Below are 25,825 nucleotides of genomic sequence, written 5' to 3'. Positions count from 1 at the left end.
TTCAACCATAGTTGGAAGAAAAAGTCAATTCCAAGAACAGCATCTCCTATGACACATCTGCCACAAAGCAAAATCTATTCACTTTAGCTAAAAACTAAAACACAAAATTCTAACTCAATAATAAAATGATTGTTTTCCTCTTCGTTATGCAATCTTGATGTTAAAGTCCTATACTGGAATATATTACATTTTAAAAACATTTCTGAACTCCGAGGCTGGTGCCATGATGTAGTGGGCTAAGCACGTTTAAGATGCCATCATCTCAAATGGGTACAAGTCCTAGTCCCAGCTACTCCACTTACCATCCAGCTTCCTGCTATGACCTGGGAGGCAGCAGAGGATGGCTCAGCCTCCCAGTCCCTGCACCCAGATGGGAGACCCAGAACGAAGCCCCAGGCTCCAGGATTCTGCCTTCAAATTGGCTCAGCTCTGGACTTCGCAGCCCATCTGGGGAGTAAACCAGCAGACAGATCTGTCTCTACTCTGTAACTATTTTTTTTTAATATATATGTATGTAAATTTCTTGGGCTGCAACAGTAACACAATATCTTTTTGAGAATTTGAAGATTTCTTTAAAAAAAAAAAAAAAAAAACATTTATTTAAATGGAAAGTCAGATATACAGGGAGGAGGAGACAGAGAGCAAGATCTTTCACTGATTCACTCCCCAAGTGGCTGCAATGGCCGGTGCTATGCCAATCCGGAGCCAGGAGCCAGGAACTTCGTCCAGGTCTCCCACATGGGTGCAGGATCCCAAAGCATTGGGCCGTCCTCGACTGCTTTCCCAGACCACAAGCAGGGAACTGGATGGGAAGTGGAGCTGCCGGGATTAGAACCGGCGCCCATATGGGATCCCGGTGCCAGTTCAACATGAGGACTTTAGCTGCTAGACCACGGCACTAGGCCCTGGTTTCATCTTGATACCTGGGTACTCTATAGATTCTAACTAGGATTCTTTTCCTAGGTCTTATCATTTGGCTTCAGATCAGCAATTTTTGATTGTTTTATGTTATCTTGCTATGTAAAGAGAATAGCTCTTTAAAGAACACCCTACACCTTACTAGAAATGCCAAGTAATTGGTATAATTTGTGAATTCCCTTACTAGCATGAATTCTTTGTTGATTAATGGTTTTTTCAAGTTCTCTTCTCAGTCTTACTTCTGCCCCATACTTTCCAACAGTGCCATCATCCACCAAAATAAAGTGGGAATGGAGATTATTCAGAACATTCAGTTTGCTCAGGGGATTCAGTAAAGTTTGATAAGGAGCAACGACCTAAATGATAATAAACATGAGTTAGTGAACAGGATTAAACACAACATTGCATGATACAACATAAATTTTCAAAGAATCTATAATGATGAGTTAAACTCTTTTACATATTAAAATAAATTACAAAGAATGTATCAAGAAGCCCAACTTTTTTTAAGTAGCTGAGGATTAATCAACAATGGGGCTGAACTGCACAATTGTGTCTTGATTCTACTATATAATTACGTATTTAATCATCATGTGCAAGAGGAAACAATATATAGGTAAATAAGCAATGCAAAGAAACTATTAGGTTATTAAGGAGAAAAAAATGCACATATAAAGAACTAGAGAAAAACCAACAAATTGTCACCTCCTTTCTTTTTTGACTCAATAGAATCCTTAAAATTAGCATTTGAAATAACTTGAAAAATGATAATAGGTAGTTCTTTTTAATAGTTAATTCTCTTGATAAATATTTATAAACCAATTCATGAGTTTAGTTCAAACTACTATTTGATTCCTATTCTTAGTGACACTAAAATTAATTCTTAATGTCATAAAGCCATTAAAAATTTAATTATGACTGGCATGATACAGAAAATATCTGTGCACTAATGTTGTACTTTACAAATAAAAAAGGAGCCTAATATCATAATAGCAATTATTGAATGTTTATCACATTTTCAAAAGCAGCAAAAGAAAACCACAGAAAAATACTTTTAAACTTTTAAAAGTATGGTATTATTATGAATGCTTTGACTTTTATTTGGTTCTTGATATAATCTTGCTTACATATAAATTCAAATACAATAAATTTTCAAAATCATTCTTACATCTCTCCCAACAAGATCATTTCTGTTTTCAATCACTCCCCATGGAGCTATTCCAATAGTGCAAATTTTTCGAGATGATCTGGAAGCATGTTCTTTAAGGGCATCACCAACATGTTTTGCTACACCTGTTCAGAAAAAGGTTTAGTCATTTTGCTTGAACTGGGTTCAGAAACATTGTATGCGTAAGATCTAACAATGACAAATTGTGATAATTTCTTCATATATCCAAGCTATAAGGCAATGAGTCCATAGCCAAATTTGAAGACACATGAAACAAGAATAAAAAAATAACCCCTCCAATACCTGATCAATACAAGTGCCTTAAACATGCAAAATTAACTTTTAGCATGTTAAGCTTAATTGCTTCTCCATCTTTTGGCTAAGAGCAAATGCATGTTAAGCTTAGTTCTCTATTAGGTTTCTCCTAAAGACAATTGTCACTTTTTGTTACAGTTATAAGTACTATGTAGAACAACTACAGCTCAATGGGTATGTCCAAGAAGCAAAATACACACACCCCTACTTAAAATATAAAAGTTGTCTAATTAAAGGGAAAAAAAACAGAGAGAGGACAATTCCCAAGAACATAAGCAATAATCCCCCTTACCAATGTCACTCAAAACCCACAGTGGAAGCCTGATGTGAAAACTGAAGTGACTAATGGATGAGTAGTGTAAGCAAGGTAGGTATGTTGCACAAACGGATGATTTACAATCTATGAAGGACAGAATACAATGTGACATGATGTTTCATCACGCTACTCAAAACACACAAATTTAAAATGAATGAATTGGTTATTTCTAAAATTATAGTTAATAGTATTTTTAGATCACTGTTGACCTGAATAATACAAGTGATCTTAACTGTATACCCCAAAATTCATGAAGTCTTAGCCCAAAACTTAAGTATCTGGAGATAGGGCCCTTTGAGATGACTAAGTTAAAATGAGGCTTTTAGGGTAGGACTGATATTCTTGTAAAAGGAAATTTTAACACACACACAAAAAGACACCACACAGCACGAAGGCAATCAACTGCATGCCAAGGAAAGAGGATGTAGAACAAAACAAGCCTACCGATACCTTAATCTTAAACTTTTGGCCTCCAGAATCATGAGAAAATAAAACTCCAAGCCACTCAGTCTGGTATTGTGTTGTAGCAGTCCTAGCAATCCAACGTACTCATTTACTTATAATAAGACAACAGATTTCACCCTTCATTAGATTAGAGATAGAACCTTCACTGGTCTTTTCAACTACCATGTCTGAATCATCGGATGGAAGATCTTCCTCTCTGTCTCTCCTCTCTGTGTATCTGACTCTGTAATAAAATAAATCTTAAAAAAAAAAAAAAAAGTCTTCAGTTTCAGACACACTATCACAGCAACGTGAGTTTTATGGTGAAGCTTGAAATTGCTTGAAAATGAAAAAATGAAAAAAAAAATCTTTGATGCTTTACAAAAAAAATTGATGCTTATGGAGACAATGCTTTAAAGAAGCCTTGGTACGGTCATGGAAACGTTTGGGGAAACGCTGAAGGAATTTTGCTGGTTGACTTCCTAGAGGACCAAAAGTTACCTTATTCTGGAAAGCTCTACTAAAATAATCCTTTAGCCGCTCTGATTTCCATGGCATGAACATGATTTGGCTAGCAAACTCACACTCATGCTTAACACCAAAGTTATAAACTGGATGGAAGAAATATGACTGAATCATAAGCATTGGTAGAGGGACCTACAGAGGTCCTTGGGTCACGGAAGAGTATCCTAGGAAGGTAGTTCTTGCAGGAGGATTGGTTAAAAAGCTGACTTGAGTCTGGCTACTCCTCTTTCCTGGATGGGTTTGTGATTTTTTTCCCTTTGCACATGCCATGCCATTGCCATCCTTTCGGCCATACCGGAAAGTTGAACCTACCAGCAAACCTAATCTTAGACCACAAACCTCCAAAACTAACAGTCACACCTTATTCCTTCATAAGCAGCTATTTCATTTTAGTGATACAAAGCTGACTAATGGGGCGAGTATTGCAGTGTAGTAAATTAAGCCATCAACTACAATGCTGGCATCCCATTTCATGCCAGTTCAAGCCCCATTGGTTCCAGCTCCCTGCTAATGCCCCTGGGAAAGCCACAGAAGACTGCCCAAAGGTTTGGGTCTCTGCCCCCACAACAGAGACCTAGATGCATTTTGAGGCTCCTGGTTCTGGCTGGCCCACCCCAGCCATTATGGTCATTTAGAAGGTGAACTAGCAAATGGAAGATTTCAGTTTCTCTTTCTCTATCTCTGCCTCCCCAGAAAAGCAACTGATTCGTTTCTAAAAGCTGACTAATACAAACAAAATGCTCCTGTTCATTCCTCTCAACAACAGCCATTTTGCCAGAATTTTGATAGGAAATTATGCATCCATCTCACAGTCCAGATTTGGATCCTACTTTTTCATTCCCTTTCTTAAATTTTTTTGAAGGTACTTGTTTTTCTACAATTAATAATGTACACAAAACAGGACTGATATCGTAAACTGCATAGATATGAATTAAAAACCTGGTATTCTACACCGAAGTATGTTGAATCTGATAGAGGTTATGTTGAAAAATAAGGCTTGTATTTTAAATTTTTACCTGTTAATCCCAGTTTTTCACAAAATCTTTGAATATCCTTCATATTAGTTCCATGGAGACAAATATCTCATCTGTTTTCACAATTGATACAATATTGGTGGCCCAAAAAATATGTAACACATTTGAACTGTGTTCAAAAGCACAGTTGCTGATAATCCACGAGATGCTTACAAGCAGATCCAAGCAAATAACTATGGTTTGCTTTAAACATTAAAACTAAGTTGCCCTCCTAATATTCAACCTATTCTAGTAATACAGAGGAACTGGCATGAAAGGTGATTTTTGATCAACTATTTTTTACCACCGTTACCACCGTTGAGACAACAGATTGGCTTCTTCTTTCAATTTGCCAGTACCCAGAATACAAAAATTAACACAATGAGCAAGGTCGGCAAACCTTTTTAAATAGTTCAAGCAGTAAATATTTCAGGCTTTGCAAAGTATTTAGCAATCTCTTCTTCTGCTGCTATAGTACAAAGTAACAATTACATAATAATAATGAACAAGTATGGCTGTTTCCCACTAAATCTTTATTCAGAAACACAATGAAGAAGCTGGATTTGGTGCCAATCTCTGAATTATATTGTATTCTTAAAGATCAGATAACAACCAAACAGGTTTATACTTACCATTTTTACCAAGAAAGGAGGCCCAAATATAAATCTATATTGGCTATTACTTTGAATGCTGAATTGACAGTTTAAAAAAACTTAATAGGCACACTAAATAAAATTGATTTAGTCACCATATTACCTGTGTTAACTCCTCCAGTTAAAATCCAGGCTCCGGTTGTAACTGCAGCTTTAATAAGACCCTTTCCAAGCAACTGCTTAATTCGTGGATGGAGCTCAAATTTCTGCATACCTCCATGTACAGAGATAACAAGCTTTGGTAATTCCATTTGCCATTCTTTAAGCAGAAGTTGTAGAATGATTTCTGGTTTTGTGTCATATGATAGTCTCACATACTAAAAAAATATTTTAAAAGGAAAAAATGATCGCTCATGTTTGATGGTTTCAAAATGCAACATTGTATAATATGAAAAAGATTTTACTTGACTCAGATGACTTAAAAGTAATTTTCAGGAAGACTATTTTCAACATATTTACACTCCTTGGAATAAGCAATTGATTTTCAAGTTGGAAAATTCATTCTGTAAGAAATACAGTAGCAGTAGTAGTACTCCTACTTTTTAGTATTAAGATGGTGTTATTCTATTTATAGTCAGTCTCCATTAATCAAATTCATAAATTTACCTTATTTAACTATGAACACACTTGAGAAGCATGAAGACTGCCTAAAATGATAAGAAAAGGAAACAACTACAAGTATTCCAAAACTTGATACTAAAAGGTAAACATAAACTGATAACTTGTCAATTTCTTTCTTTCTGTCATGGTACCACACAAATTGTTGTACATTACTGAGACAATATGAATTTGGTAAAATAAATGGATATCTGAAATACCTTAGCTCTGTAGGAATGAGAACCCCCTTGAAAATTTATAACTCCATAAGCATCTGTTGGGCTCTGTTCTGTATGCTTTTCCACAGACCATTCCTCTGTTGCCTGATTAAAGTGATCAACCAATTTCACATCTGAGTATTTCATGGCAACACTTGCAGTAAAACAAGCATGTTGCTTGACTAAGCGACCACAAAAACACCTAGAGGAAAAAAATAAAATTATAAAATGACCTTTCAAAATATTATCCATTGAAAAACTGAATTAATATAAATCAACAAGGAATATGAAAATGGTCTTTTAAATTCTAAGATGTCAATAGTATCTTCAGAAAGTCATAAAGTAATGTAAATATATCAGTACATAACATTATCATCTGAAATATGGGACATCTACCAAATATGGTATAGCCATAACTAGGAATAGCATTCAACAACAGAAACAAACAAACCACTAACATACAATATGGATGAATCTCAAAACCATCATGCTGATGCACCAATATTGTAATGTAGCACACTCTAGTAAAATGACAAATCAGAGAAGTCCCTACTAACGTGCCTGGGAAGACAGCAGAAGATGGCCCAAGAACTTGACTCTCAGGGACCCAACACAATAGCCTAGTGGTTAAAGTTCTTGCATCATACGCATCAGGAACCCATATGAGCACTAGTTCTATTCCCGGTAGCCCTACTTCCCATCCAGCTCCCTGCTAGCTGCTTGTAGCCTGGGAAAACAGAAGAAGACGGCCCAAAGCCTTGGGATTCTACACCCATGTGAGAGACCCAAAGATGTTCCTGGTTTCAGCTCAGCTCAGCTCAGCTCCAGCTGTTGCATCCCCTTGGAGAGTGAATCAACAGATGGACGATTTTCCCGTCTTTCCTTGTCTCTGTATATCTGACTCTCCAAAAAAAATTAATTAATTAATTAATTAATTAAGAAAGAAAGCAAGCGAGCGAACGAGTTTGGGTCCCTTCCTTCAATGAGGGAAGCAAGGATGAAATTTCTGGCTCCTGGCTTCCACCTAGCTCTTACATAGCTGTCGCAGCCATTTGAAGAGTGAATTATTGGATGAATGATCTTTCTCTCTCTCTCTGAAACTTCCAAATTAGAACAAAACATCACCCTTAGTCAGGGATGAAAGACCCTAGAGTACATTTGATATCATGTATCTAGAGCTCAGAAAAAGGCAATTTAATCTGCACAGTAATGACTGATTAGTGATTGCATAAGGCCTGGGACAAAAAGAGATCATGCATTATATTTAAAAGCACAATTCAGGAACTAAGACCCTAGAGGAGGTTCTGACAAACTCTTCCGATCAGGTCAGTGTCTGAGCAAGGACAAGGTAGGGTTGGCACTGTGGCCTCGAGAATGGGTTAAGTCAATGCCTGCAACACAGACTTTCCGTATCAGAGCACTGGCTTGGATTTCAGCTGCTTCACTTTTGATCCAGCTCCCTGTAGCTAATGCACATGGGAAGGCAGCAGAAGAGGGTCCAAGTACTTGGGCTCCTGCCACCCACATAAGAGTCCCAGATGGAGTTCCTGGCTCCTGCTTCTGTCTGGGGCAATGAGCCAGCTGATGAAACACGCACATTTGCTTTCTGATCTCAAACCTTGTCTCTCCACCATTCAAATAAATAAATAATCAAATAAATCTTTTTTCTTTCTAAAGAGCATAAAAGTGGCTGCAAAGAGACATAAAAATAAAGTTTTTGGGGGCCATGCTTCAAAAACACTGTATGTTTTCTGTGATGATGAAGCATGAATACATTGGTGAATCTGATTATTACTCATGATTGCAGAGATATGAAAATTGTTATGAATCTCAAAGACAGGTAAACAAATGTGCAACAACCAGCCCTAAGATCTAGAAATCTACCATGAACAATCTGCTTTCTTCCTGTCAGCTTGGTTTCACTGTATTGATAACTTCAACAATCATCATGCACCATGAACAAACAAAAACAAGACAAAGACACACAAGAAGGCAAAATCTTGGAATTGTTTTTCTGGATATAGTAATACAAATTTTGAAAGAACAAACAAAAGGGAGAAATTCATACTAGGATACTATTGAAAAAAATGTTGTAAGCAGCAAAGCACTGACGTCACACTCTGCGCAGACCAAAGATAAGAATGAGAGCTGCTTCTTTAAAGGGCCATCAAGCCTGAAGTCAATGGAACCACGTTTAAATTGCTTAAAGGGAAAAACAGTCACATTAAAATCCAGAGATGTAAACAAAACTACCAACCAACCAAAGTGATCAAACAGATGCTTACAGATCAGTCCACTAAAGGGAGTAAAAATTCTATTCATGAGCTTACAAAATATTAACTGAAATTGACATTATTTGGGCCATAAAACACCTATTTACAACAATAAAATACACATAAAGAATATAAAGAACATCCTCCAGACAACGAGATTAAATTAGATAATGACATAGTTGGGGAAATTCTAGGGTATTTGGGAATACAATTACACAACTCATAGATCAAAGAAAGGTAAAAAAAATAGAAAATAGGGTACAATTTAGCAGTTTATTAGAAAAGTTATATGCATGTATCTATACATTTTATAATGGAAATATAACACAACAGCACAAAAATCTGTAGTAAAGTTTAAATTAGAAAAGATCTTCAAGAATAATAATCTAAACCTCTACCTAAAAAACTTTAAAAACAGCGATAAGAATTAAGTACAGTAGTTAAGAAACTACTTGGGAACTCTGTGTCGCTTATCAGACCTGGTTTCAAGTTCTAGCTGTACTTTGGATTCTAGCTCTCTGCTACACAGACCCTGGAAGGACGCAGGTGATGGCAAGTAGCTGGGTCCCCATCATCTACACGGGAGACCCAGACAGACTTCTGAGCACCTGACTTTAATCTGAGCTAACCCTGGCTACTGTAGGCATTTGGGAACACCCAAAAGTCAGCAGATGGAAGCTCTTTCTGCCTTTCGAATAAATCATATTAAAAACTAAAAGAACAAAATCTACCCAAGGTAAATCGAAAGAAAGAATAAAGAAAGCACAATGAGGATGGGTGTCTGGTGGCGCACTCCACAACACGTACTTGGGCTCTGTATACAACTCCTAACTCTAGCTTCCCCCTAAGCAAACTCTGGAGGTCAATAGTAATCGTTCAAGTTACTGGGTTCCCAACACCCACAGAAGAAAAAAGCACAGTAGTTTTCTGGATTCCAGCTTAGCTTCAGCCCACTCCAACCATTGTGGGCTTTGCAAGACTAAGCCAGAGGGTTGAAGCTCTCTTTCTCAAAATATAAATTTAAAAAACAAAACACAGGGCCCAGCAGCATGGCCTAGTGGCTTAAGTCCTCGCCTTGAACGCCCCGGGATCCCATATGGGTGCCGGTTCTAATCTCGGCAGCTCCACTTCCCATCCAGCTCCCTGCTTGTGGCCTGGGAAAGCAGTCAAGGACGGACCAAGGCTTTGGGACCCTGCACCCGCATGAGAGACCTGGACGAAGTTCCTGGTTCCCGGCTTCGGATCGGCACAGTACTGGCCATTGCGGCTCACTTGGGGAGTGAATCACTGGACGGAAGACCTTCCTCTCTGTCTCTCCTCCTCTATATATCTGACTTTGTAATAAAAAAAAATAAAACTTAAAAAAAACCACAATGAGACAGAAGAGAAAAACAATGGAATAAAAACCAATATAATAAAAAACTTACCATCGAGGAGACCAATAAAACTAGCAAATCTAAAGCCAGATTGAGGAAACAGAAAAAAAACCGAATAAGAAATTCAATTAATCATTACTAAACCTTCCTACAAAGAAAAACTCAAGGCCAGATACCTTCACTGGTAAATTTTGCCAAACATTTAAGAGGAAATAGTGTAAAATTCTACACTCTGAGCACAGGTGCCACAGCGAGCCGACCCTGTCGCTTTCCTGGGGCTGTGTCCGTGCCCCCTGAAGTGAATGTGGAGGTCCTACACCCCCCAACTTCAGCATGGGTCCTCCCAGCTGGCAGCCCTGAGCTGACCGTGGCCCCACCCGTCCCTCACGCAGAAAAAAAAAATTAAGAAAAAAAAATTCTACACTCTGCCAGAAAACAGAAATAGGGAAGATTTCCTGATTCATTTCATGAAGTGAGATGCAACCTGATGACTTAAAAAAGAAAAGTGCTATAAGAGCAAAACAACCACCACCACAAGACTAGTATTCCTGTTTAGGGTAAACATAGAAATATTCAACATAATATTAGCAAACTGAATGCAGCAGTATATTGAAAGCAAAAATAATCGATTTCAAGAGAAATTCATCCTAGGAATACAAGGGATAAATCATTCAAGGTAATTTGTTAGGTCACAACAATCAGTTCAGAACATGGGAATGGATAGAAACTTCAATGCATATTACTTATTAAATCTTATCAGTGAGTACCTCCCATGCTAAGCCCTATGATTCCAGCTGATAGGCAAAACTGGAGGTAAAGTAGGGGGTTGGGAACTCCTGAAACAGAGTTAGACAAAACATGTGAGGTAACTATTTTCAGATACTGAGTAAGAGGAAATATGGGATACACTAACTGAAATGAGGCTAACACACAAATCAAACCTCCACAATTAAACTGGTCTTTCTTCTCATCTCCTCAAAAGGCCAAGTACTTGCACCAAAATAAACGTAACCAGCTCCTGGCTGAAGCTGGCCACTGTGTCCCTTTGGGGAGTGAACCAGCAGATCGAAGACCTCCCCCCTCTCTCTTGCTGTAACTCTGACTTTAAAGTAAATAAATAAGTCTTTAAAAAGAAAACGGCAGGGGTGGGAGGAGATGGGGTAAGTTAGAGTTTGACTGTACTGTATTCTAACTAGTGATCTTTATTTTTCAAAACTTATGAACTGTATTTATATTAAATGTACCTGACAAGTTGCTGACAAATCTGACATCCTGGAAGGCATCTGAAAGACACAAAAACGCAAAGAACATTTAATTTTCCAGAAGAAACCCGAGATCATGTGTATCTTGATTTATACAAGCAACTATTTTAAAAAATTATTTTTCAAAATTTAAATACAACTAATTAGTTGTGACAAAGTATAGAAAAAAAGTACAATTTAATGACATAAAAATACATAAAAAATGTCTAGAAACAAACTGCCTAAAACATTTGTGAAAAGCAGTTTCTCTAATAAAGAGCTTATTTGAACCAAGTTTTAAAATCTAATAAAAAGAGGCCCGGCGGCGTGGCCTAGCGCCTAAAGTCCTCGCCTTGAACGCGCCCAGGATCCCATACGGGCACCGGTTCTAATCCCGGCAGCTCCACTTCCCATCCAGCTCCCTGCTTGTGGCCTAGGAAAGCAGTTGAGGACGGCCCAAAGCTTTGGGACTGTGCATCCGCATGGGAGACCTGGAAGAAGTTCTTGGCTCTTGGCCTCGGATCTGCATAGCACCGGCCGTTGCAGTCACTTGGGGAGTGAATCATCAGACGGATGAAAGATCTTCCTCTCTGTATCTGACTTTCCAATAAAAATAAAATAAATCTTAAAAAAATAACTAATAAAAAGAAAATATACATGACCATAGTTAATAATAAAAATATACATACAAAAATGTATTTTAGTAGGAAAGGACTTATTTTAAAACAATATCCTGGTAAGGCAGTCTCGAATCTGATGTTAGTTATGTATGTGTACATCTCAATCATCTCTGTGGCAGCATTATGCCAATATTCACCACAATAAAAACTCAGATTCCTTTTCATACCGTAACTCTAATTCAAATTGCATAGGCTAAATGTATCTGTGTTATGTACACAAACTGAAAAAAATGTATAATGTAAGACTTTGCATCATTTTTCCTGATTCCTAAAATATATATGTGTGTGTGTATGTATATATGTGTATGTGTGTATGTATGTATGTATGTGTGTGAACACACACACACATATATATAAAACTGAAATAGCTGAAACACCCATTAGGAAGAGACTCCCAGGGCTGGCATTATGGTGTAGAGGATAAAGCATCTAGCCGGGAACGCAGTAACCCATGGGGATTTGAATCCTGGCTGCTTCCATCATGATGGAGCTACCTGCGTAGGACCTGTCAAAACCAGAAGTTGACTCAAGTGTTTCGGCCTCTGCCACCCATGTGTAAGATCTACAAGAAGCTCCTGGCTCAGGGTTAACCAATGCAGCCATCTTGGTTACGAGTAAACCATGGATGGATCTCTGTTGATCTCTTTTTCTCTCCCTCCCCTCCCTATAACTGTTTCGAATAAATAAATCCTTAAAAAGAAAGGGAAAAAAAAGTAAAACTTTCAGAGCAGCAGAGACCATGGTTTGACAGGAGATACAAGATCCAGAAAGTTCATAAAGTGTAATTTTTTTTCTAAGTGCTTGTGAATACAGATGTTCTATAACTTGGTCTTGATGAAACTTCTGTCTTTGATTTTTTTTTTTTATTTGTAGGTATCAGGAGGAAAAATTAGCAAAAATGCATTTTACAGACTAAAAAGTCAGAAACACACATACTCTTTGATGCTAGGCTTCCAGTAAATGCTAAAGTGTGTTTAGGTACTAGCAAACAACTCTATTAGGTCCACATACATGCACCTCAGCATGAAACACAGTAATGGGTATTCAGTAAATGACCAATAACCAAATACATAAAAATTAGTGAAAAAGACAGTACTAACTGTCTTGTAATACAATAGCATGACTCCAGTGAACTGTGACATGGGGGAGTACTTTGAGGAAGAGGTTTATGCCACCATGACACAGAGGGCTAAGTCACAGTTCAAGCCCAATATCCCATATGAGTACCACTTCTTGCACACTTTCTTTCCAAAGTAGCTCCCTATTAATGTGCCTGGCAAATCAGTGGAAAATGGCTCAAGTACTTGAAACCCAGCCACCGAATGTGGGAAACCTGGATGGAATTCCTGAATTCTTGCTTCGGCCTGAACCAGGCCCAGCCATGCAGGCAATTTGAGAAGTGAACCAGCTGGACTATCTCTCTCTCTCTCTCTCCATCTCTCTCTTTCCTTATCTCTCTCTGCCTTCCCAATAAATAAAAGGAATCTCTGGAAAAATTCCAGAATACTAATACATTGCTAATGCTGTTGCCTCCTGATCCTGAAAGAATAACTTAGCAGCAACTATGAAAATCAGCACTTAACTAAAAATACACTTAATGATTTTTGTTTCTAACAAATTAAATGTAAAAATAGTAACATAAATATAAAAATAATTCTATATTTCTAGAAAACTCTTCAAGGAACAAAGGTAGGCTTACCTGTGAGGATCCTTGGAACTTGGTATGATATATACACATTCCCTCTTGGTCAAAGTGCTTTCTATCCAGGATTTCTGGGACTAAAACAAGTTTGAGAGGATGGTAAGTACACTCATTAATATAATTAGGATATAATTTCATGACTAAAAACATGGAAACAGTTCTGTACTATATAATTTTATCCAATTCATTACATATTTATTATCTAGTACATTCTTTGGGGATGGTAATAACCTAAATCATTAGAATAACTGCATTTAAACCCAATGTTATTCAGCTTATTAAGTCACCAATATAGTGTAGATATCATGGCTTCAAAAAGCCAGAAAGGAGGGAAGTCACGTTTGGGACGCCTATCATTGGTCAAAAGTCTCAAGAAGAACTACAGTGATCTCATGAAATAGACTATCTGAAACAATTAACAGAGGAAGCGGCAACCAGAGAACTGGAAGAAAGCCCCGGCTCCTGGCTTTGGATCAGCTCATCTCCAGCCTTTATGGCCATTTGAGGAATGAACCAGCAAATGGAAGATCTTTTTGTCTTTTCCTCTCTGCAAATCTGCCTTTCCAACAAATATAAATAAATCTTACAAAAAAAAAAAAGGAGAGAGAATTTACCTAAGACATAAGGGCATGGAACTGTCAATGGTGCATGGACAGAAAAAGGAAGCAAATTTGAATGAAGAAAAGCCAGCAGCAGAACAAATACACACTAAATATCAACAGGAATTTCAGGTTATTACATGATTATATTCAATTGATTGGGTTACTAGAACTATCTTACAAATGATTAACCAAATAAAAATTGTCACAATACACGAAGCAAAAAATGGAGAAATACATAAATTTAGAATCATAGTAATTAACATTTCTTTCAATTACTAAAAAACAAAAAGTAATTAGGAAAGATATTTAGTAAGCAACATAATTTACAAGTCTGAGTAAATGATATAGGTTTATTTCTGCATATAACAAATGAGATCCATTCACTCTTTTCAAAGCATACAAAGGATCCTAAGTGATCATTAAGCAAAAAAGAATCATTTGAAAGGCAGGCTTACAGAAAGAGACAGAGACAAAGGGAGGTCCATCCATTCCCAAATGGCCTCAACAGCCAGGGACAATGTCAGCCCAAAGCCAAAGGCCAGAAGCATCTTCCAGGTTTCCCATACTGATACAGGGGTCAAGCAACTGGACCATCTTTCATTGCTTTCCCAAGTGCATTAGCAAGGAACTGGATAGTAAGTAGAGCAGCCAGGACTCAAATGGGCACCTACATGAGATGCCAGTGCTGCAGATGATAGCATTCCATTCTGTACCACAGGCCAAAAAGATCCAACAAATTCTCACGTAGTGGGGTACCTTTCAGATCATATTCATTGATTACATGTAAATACAAATTGTAAATCCTTATTATTTAAAGCTCTTTAACATGAAGTAGGGACCCGGCAGCGTGGCCTAGCGGCTAAAGACCTTGCCTTGAACGCCCCGGGATCCCATATGGGTGCCGGTTCTAATCCCGGCGGCTCCACTTCCCATTCAGCTCCCTGCTTGTGGCCTGGGAAAGCAGTCGAGGACGGCCCAATGCATTGGGACACTGCACCCGTGTGGGAGACCCGGAAGAGGTTCCTGGTTTCCAGCTTCGGATCGGCGTGCATCGGCCTGTTGCGGCTCACTTGGGGAGTGAATCACTGGACGGAAGACCTTCCTCTCTGTCTCTCCTCCTCTGTGCATATCTGGCTGTAATAAAATGAATAAATCTTTAAAAAAAAAAAATGAAGTAGGCCTGGTGTGATGGCTCAATTAGCTAATCCTTCCCTTGCCAGCATCAGCATTCCATATGGGCTCTGCTTTGCGTCCCAGCTGTTTCACTTCAAGCCAATCCCCCTACGGCCTGAGAAAGCAGAGGATGGCCCAACGCCTTGGCCGAGACCAAGAAGAAGCCCCTGGCTCCCAGAATGGTTCAGCTCTGGCCACTGCAGCCATTTGGGGAGTGAACCAGTGGATAGAGGATTTTTCTGTCTCTCCTCTTTAAAGACCTGCCTTTCCAGTAAAAATAAATAATAAACCTTTGAATAACACCAAGTACAAAGAAAACAAATTTTCACAGTTCAATCATTTTCAAAAATTATTTATTTTTCATGATGCAGTTCTACAGGCTCAAGGATTTCCCATTCCAGCCTCCCAATTTACTCTCCCCCATACCCCTGCACCAGTCCATCATTCTGCTATTTAAGTGCATCATGACACTGTAAGTATAGACAATGTGAAAAGTCCAGCATCCAATTGTCAAGATACATTTTATAATCTCTTTAGAAACCCATCTTTCATTCAGGAGTGGAGATGCATACTAACTGTATCTTCTCTTCTCAGTATGATCTATCTTTCCAAAAACATAAATATGTTAAAAATATAATCAAGGAGAGGCAATTGGCCTAGCAGTTAACCCAGTGATCAACATATCTACATCCTACATCAGAATGCCTTAATTTGAACTTCAGGCCCCAATACCAGCTGTCTAATCACGCAAATACAGGAAGGCAGTAAGTGACGGCACAACTGAGTCAATGCCCCCACACAAGAAATCCAGATGGAGCTCCTGGCCACTGTGGCCATCGTGGGAGTGAACCAGCAGACAGATAATCTCTATCTTTCCCTCTTTGTAAAAATCATTTAATCTTTAAACTGTATTTATATATAAATATATTTTGTTATTACCGCTTTACCAAGTGTCCCTAATTACTGCATATATAAACACACATTTAGGCATGTAAATGTGTATGTGTGCATGTGAATATATAATACATGTGTTATATAGACTATAATGTGCATATTCATACAAATTTTATATACATTTATATACAAAGTAATTGATACATATAAAACATGTATATGAATACATTTATATACATACTATATGTATATGTGTGTATACTTACACCCTCATAGATACAAGACTAATGTCCCAATATAAAGAAACTCTGAAAATTTTAACAGTAAAAACAATAATAAAAATAAAAAACCAGAGATATACATGAAATAGTACAACAATACCCTGCCTTAGCAAGAGACTGCTTGTAAGACCCCCAGTGGATGCCTGAAACGATGGCCAGTACCTGCTGTAGGAGGACATTGTAACCCTAGAAGTGACGTCAGAGAGCACAGGATTACAGTTAGTTGGATAATATCTGCATGAGAACAACCGAATGGCTATCTTTTGTATACCTTATTGGATATTATTTGCATAAGAACAGTTTAGTGGACAGTATATATATGAGAACACCTGCTGGAATTTACAAGACAAAAGGAGTTCCAAACAAAAGCATTGATGGTTTTGTTGATAAGCTCAATTAATTAGTCCTCTCTTATCCTATATGGCCCTCAGTGTATCAAGTCTGATGCCACTAATAAACTAAAGCTTTTGACCATCAATCAGGGTCCAAGTGTGTTATCATTGGCTCCGTGCACCAAGTCCATCGCTGAGGGACAGCGACACCCGCTCCTACAATTTAATGATTTTTCCCCCATTTTAACGAAGCATTTATATACTATGGCCATAACGTTTGAAGTTTAAGACATGACAGCAAAGCTATCACATTTTCACAGGAAATTTGATTTTTTTCGATCTGTTTTTACATAGATCTTAGCAATCTCAGCATATTTCTTTTTCCTCAAGTTGAGAATTTTCGCTCTTTCTCTTGAAGGAAGCACTTAATAGCTTCCATTACTTGAACTACTAAATAAAACAGAGTTTACTTACATAAGAACATTCAACCAGTTGATCTGGTAACAAAGATAGCTAAGAAATGAATGGATGTGTAGAGTATGCATAGCCTGAATATGCTGGACTAAAGAATGGTTCAAGTTCAGGGCTGCAAGGAGCAAGAAGCCATAAAATTCTATCATGTTGAGGCCGGCATCATGGTACATCAAGTTAAGCTGCTGTTTTCTGATATTGGCAATCTACATCTGAGTGTTGGAGTACCAGCTGATCCACTTTACATCCAGATTCCTGCTGACGCCGCTGGGAAAGCAGAGTGTGAGAGGAGTTACACTGGGTAGTAGGCAGTTAGGGTATTCTGGGTCCCCAAGTCATTTTTCTCGAATATAAAGGGGCATTTTCCCCACCATGTCTTGGATTCACCAGAGCATGTCTCTCCTAAGACAAGTGCATATCTTAACTTATCAGGAACATACTTCTCAAAGAGACAAGGGTGACATTAACATATCTATTCCCCACCTGAAGCCTCTGCCCGATTCTGTCTCTGGCCATTGTCAAGGGGGAGGGCTTCAGACTGGCCTCATTAGAAATGGACCAAGGAAGTTGGCCAGTGACACCATTCTGGCCTTTTGTCCCAAGGCCAGGTACCATGGAAACCAGGAATTTCCTTTGTTTATGGAGAAACATCTTTGAGGGGAACCTTTAAAAGATACTTTCCCCACCATTAATACGGGTTTTTCTCTCTTAGCTTTTCCTCCTGCCAGTATGGCAGAGGATCTCGAGGCCCCCTCCCATCCCTAGGATGGGAGTCTACTTTCTCAACTTTTTCTAATAAATCTTACTTTAAAACTAAACTGTGTCCACATGAAAATTCTTCTTTCCTGCGAGACAAGAATTCAGGTTGCTGCAGTATTCGGGGTTCAAAAACCCTACAACAAGAGGACAGTCAAAGTACTTAGGCCTCTGCCCCCACTTCCCAAGAGACCCAGATGGAATTCTGAGCCTCTAGCTTCAGTCTGGCCAGCTCTGTTCTTTGTGGCCATATGGAGAATGAATCAGCAGATACATAGTATCTCCTATCTCTCCCTCTCTCAGTCACTGTGTATTTGAAATAAATAAGTCTTCAAAAATTTTAAGGTATTATATTTTTTAAGAACTTGCATTCTTTTTTTTTCCTCTTTTAACATATTGGTTACTCAATACCATGTCAACTAATTCCATAACGTTATAAATTGATACTAATGTAATGTCGGGGCTTTTAATTGATCGGGATGATACTCTGCCGGCTCTACCTTCAGACCAGAGATGGTCTCCCCAACAAGCCGTTGAACTTATCTGGATAATAAGATGTTCCACTCTATGCTTGGTATATGCTTGCAATGAAAGAATCTCAACTGAACTTGAACTGTGGTTATGCAACAAGGTGGAGGAATCCACCATGGGCGGGGCTTGGGAGGGGTGGGGGGAAATCCCAGTGCCTATGAAACTGTGTCACATAATACAATGGAATTAATGAATAAATTAAAAAAAAAAGTAACTGAACCTCAGAAAACAAAACCATAGATAAGGAGGACTACTGTACAGATAACAGGAGGCATAAATTTGATGGTCTATTAAAAAGTTAAATATAGGGCCCAGAGCAGTAGCCTAGTGGCTAAAGTCCTCGCCTTGAACGTGTCGGGATCCCATAAGGGTACCAGTTCTAATTCTGGCAGCCCCGCTTCCCATCCAGCTCCCTGCTGTGGCTTGGGAAGGCAGCAGAAGACAGTCCAAAGCCTTGGGACTCTGTACCCAGGTGGGAGACCTGGAAGAGGCTCCAGGCTCCTGGCTTCGGATTGGCTCAGCACTGGTGTTGTAGCCACTTAGGGAGTGAATCATTGGACAGAAGATCTTCCTTTCTGTCTCTCCTCCTCTCTGTACATGACTTTCCAATTTTAAAAAATCTTTAAAAAATAGTTAAATATAAGCAGCATGTCTCAGCAATTCATTTCCCATATTCAAGAAAAATGAAAATATGTGTCTATACAAAGACTTGCATTTCAAAGTGCAGAAAAGCATTATTCATACACACCCAAGGAAGTGAAATACCCATACAATAGGAAACAAGTTAATAATATAAAACAAGTCACAGATTCACACATGTCACAGCTCCACTTAAACAGCAAGCGCAGTGGGAAAAGCCAAGCACAAAACTACATGGTTTACACACATTAGATTTTTGAGAAATAAAAATCATACTGACAGAAGTAGGCTGAGAAACTGTCCAGGGTTCAGTAAGAGTAAAGATAAACTGAAAACAAATAAAACAGAAATTTCTGAGGTAAAAGTGTTCTAAAACTAGACTGTGATGATTACATTCTTGCACAAATGTGCTAAAAACCATCAAATTCTTCTGTATACACACAACTCATAAATTTTACATACTATGTTCTTTATACCAAATAAAGCCATTTAAAAGGAGAGGGTGTTAAAAAAATGTAAAACAGGGCCCAGTGCAATGGCTCAGTGGCTAAATCTTCACCTTGCCCAAGTGTCAGGATCCCATACGGGTGCCAGTTCATATCCCGGCTGCTGCACTTTCCATTCAGCTCTCTGTTTGTGGCCTGAGAAAGCAGCAGAGAATGGTTCAAAGCCGTGGGACCATGTACCCGCGTGGGAGACCCAAAAGAAGCTCCTGGCTCCTGGTTTGGGATCAGCTCAGCTCCAGCTGCTCAGGCCACTTGGGGAGTGAACCAGCAGATGCAGACCTTTCTAGCTCTACTTGTCTCTGTAAATTTGATCTGCTTTCCTACAAGAAATAAATAAATAATGGAAAGGGAGATACAATGAGTTTAGATTACAGTTCCAAAAGAAGGAAATGGGCAGAGGCAGTGTTAACATAGATTAAAGATCAACAAGATCTCTTTGTTTCTCCTCCTCACATAGCACTTTCAAATAAAAAATGCAGATAGCTGAAGGCTCAAAGACTATCAACAAGTCACTATCAACTTTTCTTCCTTGGTGGGAATCCTTAGATCAACCATGCTACAGAGAAGTCAAAGTCCAGGGTGAAGAGCTACACAAGCACCGGGTAATGGAAACAGCCCTGCCTCACCCATCTGAAGTTACCTGTTTTTCAGCTTTGATGGAGTATAACCAATTAATAACAACTGTTTATATTCCAGGTAAATGACACAATCTTCAGATCTGATGCATTGGGAAATGATTTCCACAATCATACTAGTTAACAGATCTATCATCTCATAGCTAGTGTTTATGTGCTTACGATAAAAATCCCTTAAAAAAGATCTATTTATTTCAAAGGCAAAATGATAGGGGGTTGTGGGAGATATCTTTCATTCTGCTGGCTCAGCACCCAAATTTGGCCATAGCAGCCAGAATTGGATGAGGCCAAAGCTGGGAACCAAGAACTACAACATCCAAAGCACACATAACAGATTAATTGACAATTGCTACATGTTGGGCAGTGTTCTAAACATTTTTGTAAGCATCAATTCATTCCACAATCAGTGTTCAATGGAGTACTGTTAGTGCTCTTATTAATATGGGTTCAGCTCAGCTGAGTAATCAGTATGTAATCTCATAGATGTTAAGAAATTGGCCAAAGCTACACAGTTAATAGTTTGTCCAACTCCAAATCCTCTCCTGAATTTCAACATTCATCTGAAAGGCAGACACATATGTATCACCTGCTCCCTAAATGCAGGCAACAGCTAAGCAAAACTAGCCAGCAGTCAGGAACCTCACTTGATCTCCCATATGGATGGCAGGGACCTAAAAAGTTGAATACATCAGCAGGATGCTTGAACGGAAAGCAGAGCCAGGAACAGAATCAGGCACTGCAAAGTCAGATGTGGTGGTCCCTGGCCCAGCCCTCGCTGCTGCAGGTTATCTGAGGAGTGAAGCAGTGAACCACAGATCTTTCAGTGTGCCTAACTACACCAATGTGCCAGCATAGTTGCCTATTCTACTCTTTCCTCCTTTATTTTAAAGATGTGGGAAGGCCAGGAATGCCAGACCAGGACATGCCACCCCAGCCCCCAGGTTAAGGGATGGGGCAGGAGACTGCCCAGAGAAGGGGATCTGGGAACATGTTGGGAATAGGGATGGCTGAAGGCATGTCTGATAGCGGAGTAATGAATTCTAGGGGATTCCACCAATCAGGCCACTGCACTGACAGGTGGGCAAGTGAACAGGCAGGACCACTCTGCTGGCCAAGCTTTGTAATATGCTCCTGGGTCTGTGAATGCAAAAAGGTGGACGTGGTCAGCCAACTGACCTTGGATTTTCTCAACCCTGGTATAATGAAGCTGAAGCCAACGTCGCTCCAAACTATCAAAACCACTCATGTAACACCCTTGGGACACCCCTTCCCCACACTGGGGTCTCCAGGACGTGGTCAGGTGGCCACTGCCCATTCCCAGATGCTGATATAGTTTGACAAAAGGAGTGGCCTGCTCCCCTTTTCCCCCTCCCCACAGTGGACACAGAAGAATTGGAGTATCTGTCCCATGCACCTTCCTCCATACCTCAACCCTCTTCATCCTAATGGGAGACCCACATGTGCATGCATCCCTTTGTTACATGATATTAAAAATAAAATTAAAAAAAAAAAATTCTTGGCTAAAACCCACAGAAAGTAGGCCCCTAGTCAGATCTAGTTCGAATGGCATAGTTTTCCAAATCAGGCTCTAAATCTCACAATAAGTTAGTCTTCGCAGGTTTATTAAGTCAATTTAAACCAACAAACAAGCAACAAGACCTTTCATGTGCTTCCCCTAAACTGTTGTCCCTCTTTCTACCCATTTTTATAATCCTTGTAAAGCCTTTTCTTAACAGGTGTTTTCAATCAGAGGAGGGAAAAAATAGCAAGGCTAATGAGGTTTAGAGGTAAAACAACAAAGGCATTTTGTGTGCAGGAATTTAAAAGCATTTTAATGAGCCATAAGGATACAACTACGAAACCTAAGCATAACTGAGCAAAATCCAGTTTGAGTTCATGTAGGGGACATTCTGTCCAGAAACAATGGTCCTTTCCAACCACTTCAACCCCAAAGCAGCTTTTCCTTCACACCTCATTCCTTCACTAATTGTACCAATTTTTACACTTTTATGACAAATATAAAGCTATTCAAACAGATAGGTTGAGTTCAGGACCTAGCACAAATGTTGCATAAGTCAGTTTCATTCTGCTATTTTTGTTAAATTGTCAGTATTGTCAACACCATTCTTCATCACTTCAGACCTTCCACTGAAGTGTTAAAGTTGTAACTAATTTTTAATTGAGAAATAAAAATTATATACTTATGTACACCAATTTGACTTTTTGTCTCAATGTAAACAACATTAAAAAAGAGAGATGGGCCCGGAGCGTGGCCTACCGGTTAAAGTCCTCGCCTTGCATGTGCCAGGATCCCATACGGGCGCCCGCTCTAATCCCTGTGGCTCCATTCCCATCCAGCTCCCTGCTTGTGGCCTGGGAAAGCAGTCGAGGAGAGCCCCAAGCCTTGGGACCCTGTACCCACGTAGGAGACCTGGAAAGACGTTCCTGCCTCCTGGCTTCGAATCGGCACAAAACCGGCCGTTGCGGCTCACTTGGGGAGTGAATCTGTCTTTCCAACAAAATATAAATAAATCTTTTTTTTTAAAGGTATATCTCTTTTTACTGCTAAGTTGCAATTAGAGAGACAGAGAGGTCTTCTATTTGGTGGGTCACTCCCCTAGAGAAAATGATAGCCAGAGCCGGGCCAACCTAAAGCCAGGAGCCAGTAGCTTCCTCCTGGTGTCCCACTTGGGTACAGGGGCCCAAGGCCTTGAGGCATCCTCCACTGCTTTCCCAGGCCACAAGCAGAAAGCTGGATTGAAAATGGAGCAGCCAGGACTTAAACTTGCACCCATACGAGATGCTGCGCTGCAGAGAACATTTGCCTGGCCATTCACAAGGTCCCACGGTGCATGCGTTTGTTTCTTCTTCTCCCTCTTAAATTTACTTGTTTGTTTGAAAGTCAGACTACACAGAGACATCTTCCATCCACTGGGTCACCTCCCAATTGGTCACAATGGCCAAGGCTAAGCCAAGCTGAAACCAGGGCCAGGAGATTCTGCTAGGTCTCCCAAGTGAGTGGTAGGGGCCCAAGCACTTGGGCCATCTTTTGTTGCTTCTCCTACGCAATTAGCAAGGATCAGAAGCGGAGTAGCCAGGACTCAAATCAGTGCCTATTTGGGATGCCAACTGCAAACTGCAAACTGCAGCCCCAGTGCTGTCCCAGAGTCTCAGGTTGCCATCATCCTTTCACTTTGAAAGCGTCTAAACGTGTGAAATGGGTCTCTATTAAGCAGCATATAGAAGGATCTTGCACATTAATTCATTCGATTATTCTATGTCTATTTGCAAAATTTAAATTACATTCAAAACAATAACTCATTTATATGCAGGGACTTTCTACTACCATTATTTTCTGGTTGTTTCATAGATTCTGTGTTTTTTCTTCCTCTCTTGCAGTCTTCCTTGCAAAATTGCAGTGAATTTTTAGTACCTTTATCTGATGTATCCACTATACTTTTGCCTTTCATCTTTCTGCTTTGGGCTCTGGTCTGTGGTTACTCTAAAACTTACAATTTTATTCTAGCATCACCTGCCTCACTTTAAAATTTTAATTCAAATCTCACCTATTTTAATAGTGTATAATCCCTTAACAAATTACTGTTGCTATACTTCTAATCTCTTTAAATTTCATATAAAAATGTGATTACATACTACTATCATAGTATCCAAATATTTGGAATTTGTGTTTACATTTGCCATTAAGCTTTTGTAAGTTTTTGAAGATTTATTTTTATTTCAAAGGCAAATTTACAGAGACAGAGAGGGAAAGATCTTCCATCAGCTGGTTTACTCCCCAAATGGCCACAGTGGCCTGAGTTGAGGAGCTAGGAGCTTTTTCTGAGGTTTCCCACGTGGATGCAGGGGCCAAAGAGCCTGCATTCCCCTCTGCTTTTCCAGGCCAAAAGCAGGGAGCTGTATCAACGTGAAGCACCCTGGACACAAACCAATGCCCATTGGGGATGCCGGCGTCTGAAGATGGAGAATTAGCCTGCTGAAACATAGCACTGGCCCCAAGTGTTATAATTTCATATTTTTGTTACTAATTAGCATCTTTTTCCTTTGTTCCAAAGAATTACAATTAGCATTTCATTTTTTTCTTTAAGATTTTTTTATTCTTATTGGAAAGTCAGATTTACAGAGATGAAGAGAGACAAAGTTCTTCCACCCACTGGTTCACTTGCCAAGCAGATCCAATAGCCAGAGCTGTGCTGATTAGAAGCCAGGAGCTTCTTTTGGGTCTCCTTCGCAGGTGCAGTGTCCCAAGGCTTTGGGCCGTCCTAGACTGCTTTTCCAGTCCATAAGCAAGAAGCTGGATGAGAAGTGGCTCAACCAGGACACGGAACTAGTGCCCATATGGGATCCCAGAGCGTGCAAAGGATTTTAGCCACTGAGACATTGCACTAGGCCCCACTATCAGCATTTCTTAGCACAGGTCTAGTGGCAAGAATCTCTCATAAGTTTTTATTTATTTAGATAAGTGTTTGTATCTCCTTCATTTCTGATAGATAGTTCTGCCCACAGTATTTTTTTTTTTCTAGACAGAAACACCTCTAATCCACTGGTTCACGCCCCAAATACCTGCAATGGTCAGGGCTAGGTCATGCCAAAGCCAGGAGTCAGGTTCTCAGTCCAGGTCACCACATAGATGGTGGGAACTCAATCATCTGAACTATGATCACTGTTTCTCAAGCTCCAGGACACTGTGCTGGAGGCAGAAGCCCCATGTGGGAAATGAACCCAGGTATGCCAATATCCAACACCAATGTCTTAACCAGGATTTTATTCACTAGGCTAAATTCTGGCCATGCCAATAGTACTATTTGTTGCCCATTTTATTTCCTCCAGTACTTTGAGTATTTCAAGACTATCTCATTCCAAGGACTTACTATCACTAATTCTGCTAGTTTAAAAGCCAAATAGTCTTCCTACAAAGAGCACTTGCATTGTTTATGTCATTTACACATCCTGTGTGCAAGCTGTAAGTTTCACTCAATAGTAAGTTTTAACAATTTTAAAATTCGTACTTTCTGCTTTGTCATCAGTTACCTGATCAAATCTCTCGATTTATAACTTCATGCATATGTGTAGATTATACAAATCATATTTTATATATTTATCTTATATAATATATTATATATATTTCTTAAGCATTTCTTTTTTTCTCGGCTGCAATACCCAATTTTTACCAAGAGGTGGCAAACTACAAACACAAATATGAAAATTTCCTAAATGTATTATGTTCCAGCCAATAAATTACAAATTGGAATTATCCCTTTACCTGAAATGCTTGCGAGTAACAAAGCTTCACAGTTCAGTTTTTAAACATTTGCAAATACATAATGCAATAAGCCAAGTCCACACATGAAATTCATTTATGTTTTGTATACATCCTATAGCCTTTATAAAGTACTGTTAGTGCCTGTGAGTTCAACAATGAGCCTTGAAAGTTCTAGGATGTTATTTCCCACTTGTGGCATCATTTGGGATTTGAGACGTTTTAGATAGATGTTTAACATGGATGTTCACAGAATGTTAGCATACAAAGGCATCATGAAGTCTATCT

General features: G+C 39.2%; 1 protein-coding gene and 1 non-coding gene across 6 annotated transcripts in view; one reads left to right on the top strand and one right to left on the bottom strand.

Moving 5' to 3' along the window:
* Positions 1-25,825, bottom strand: part of TRPM7 (transient receptor potential cation channel subfamily M member 7) — a 105,604-nt gene that overhangs the window by 70,517 nt on the left and 9,262 nt on the right. For all 5 annotated transcript variants that reach the window (XR_009245603.1, XR_009245604.1, XM_058665862.1 and 2 more), the window contains exons 2-7: positions 13,437-13,516; positions 11,061-11,099; positions 6,171-6,369; positions 5,456-5,669; positions 2,087-2,211; positions 1,103-1,274 (exon numbers count right to left, since the gene is read on the bottom strand). Coding sequence is in view for 3 of the 5 variants with exons in the window: in XM_058665862.1 (XP_058521845.1) it covers positions 1,103-1,274; positions 2,087-2,211; positions 5,456-5,669; positions 6,171-6,369; positions 11,061-11,099; positions 13,437-13,516 (829 nt within the window). In the remaining 2 variants the exon portion in view is untranslated. The remainder of the gene's footprint in view (positions 1-1,102; positions 1,275-2,086; positions 2,212-5,455; positions 5,670-6,170; positions 6,370-11,060; positions 11,100-13,436; positions 13,517-25,825) is intronic.
* Positions 10,012-10,137, top strand: LOC118759357 (small nucleolar RNA SNORA68). Its single transcript, XR_004996149.2, has one exon. It is a non-coding gene; the product is annotated as a small nucleolar RNA SNORA68 (small nucleolar RNA).

The sequence above is a fragment of the Ochotona princeps genome, chromosome 6 (genome assembly GCF_030435755.1).
Source record: "Ochotona princeps isolate mOchPri1 chromosome 6, mOchPri1.hap1, whole genome shotgun sequence".
NCBI lineage: Eukaryota > Metazoa > Chordata > Mammalia > Lagomorpha > Ochotonidae > Ochotona > Ochotona princeps.
This window is presented reverse-complemented; position numbering and strand designations above follow the sequence as displayed.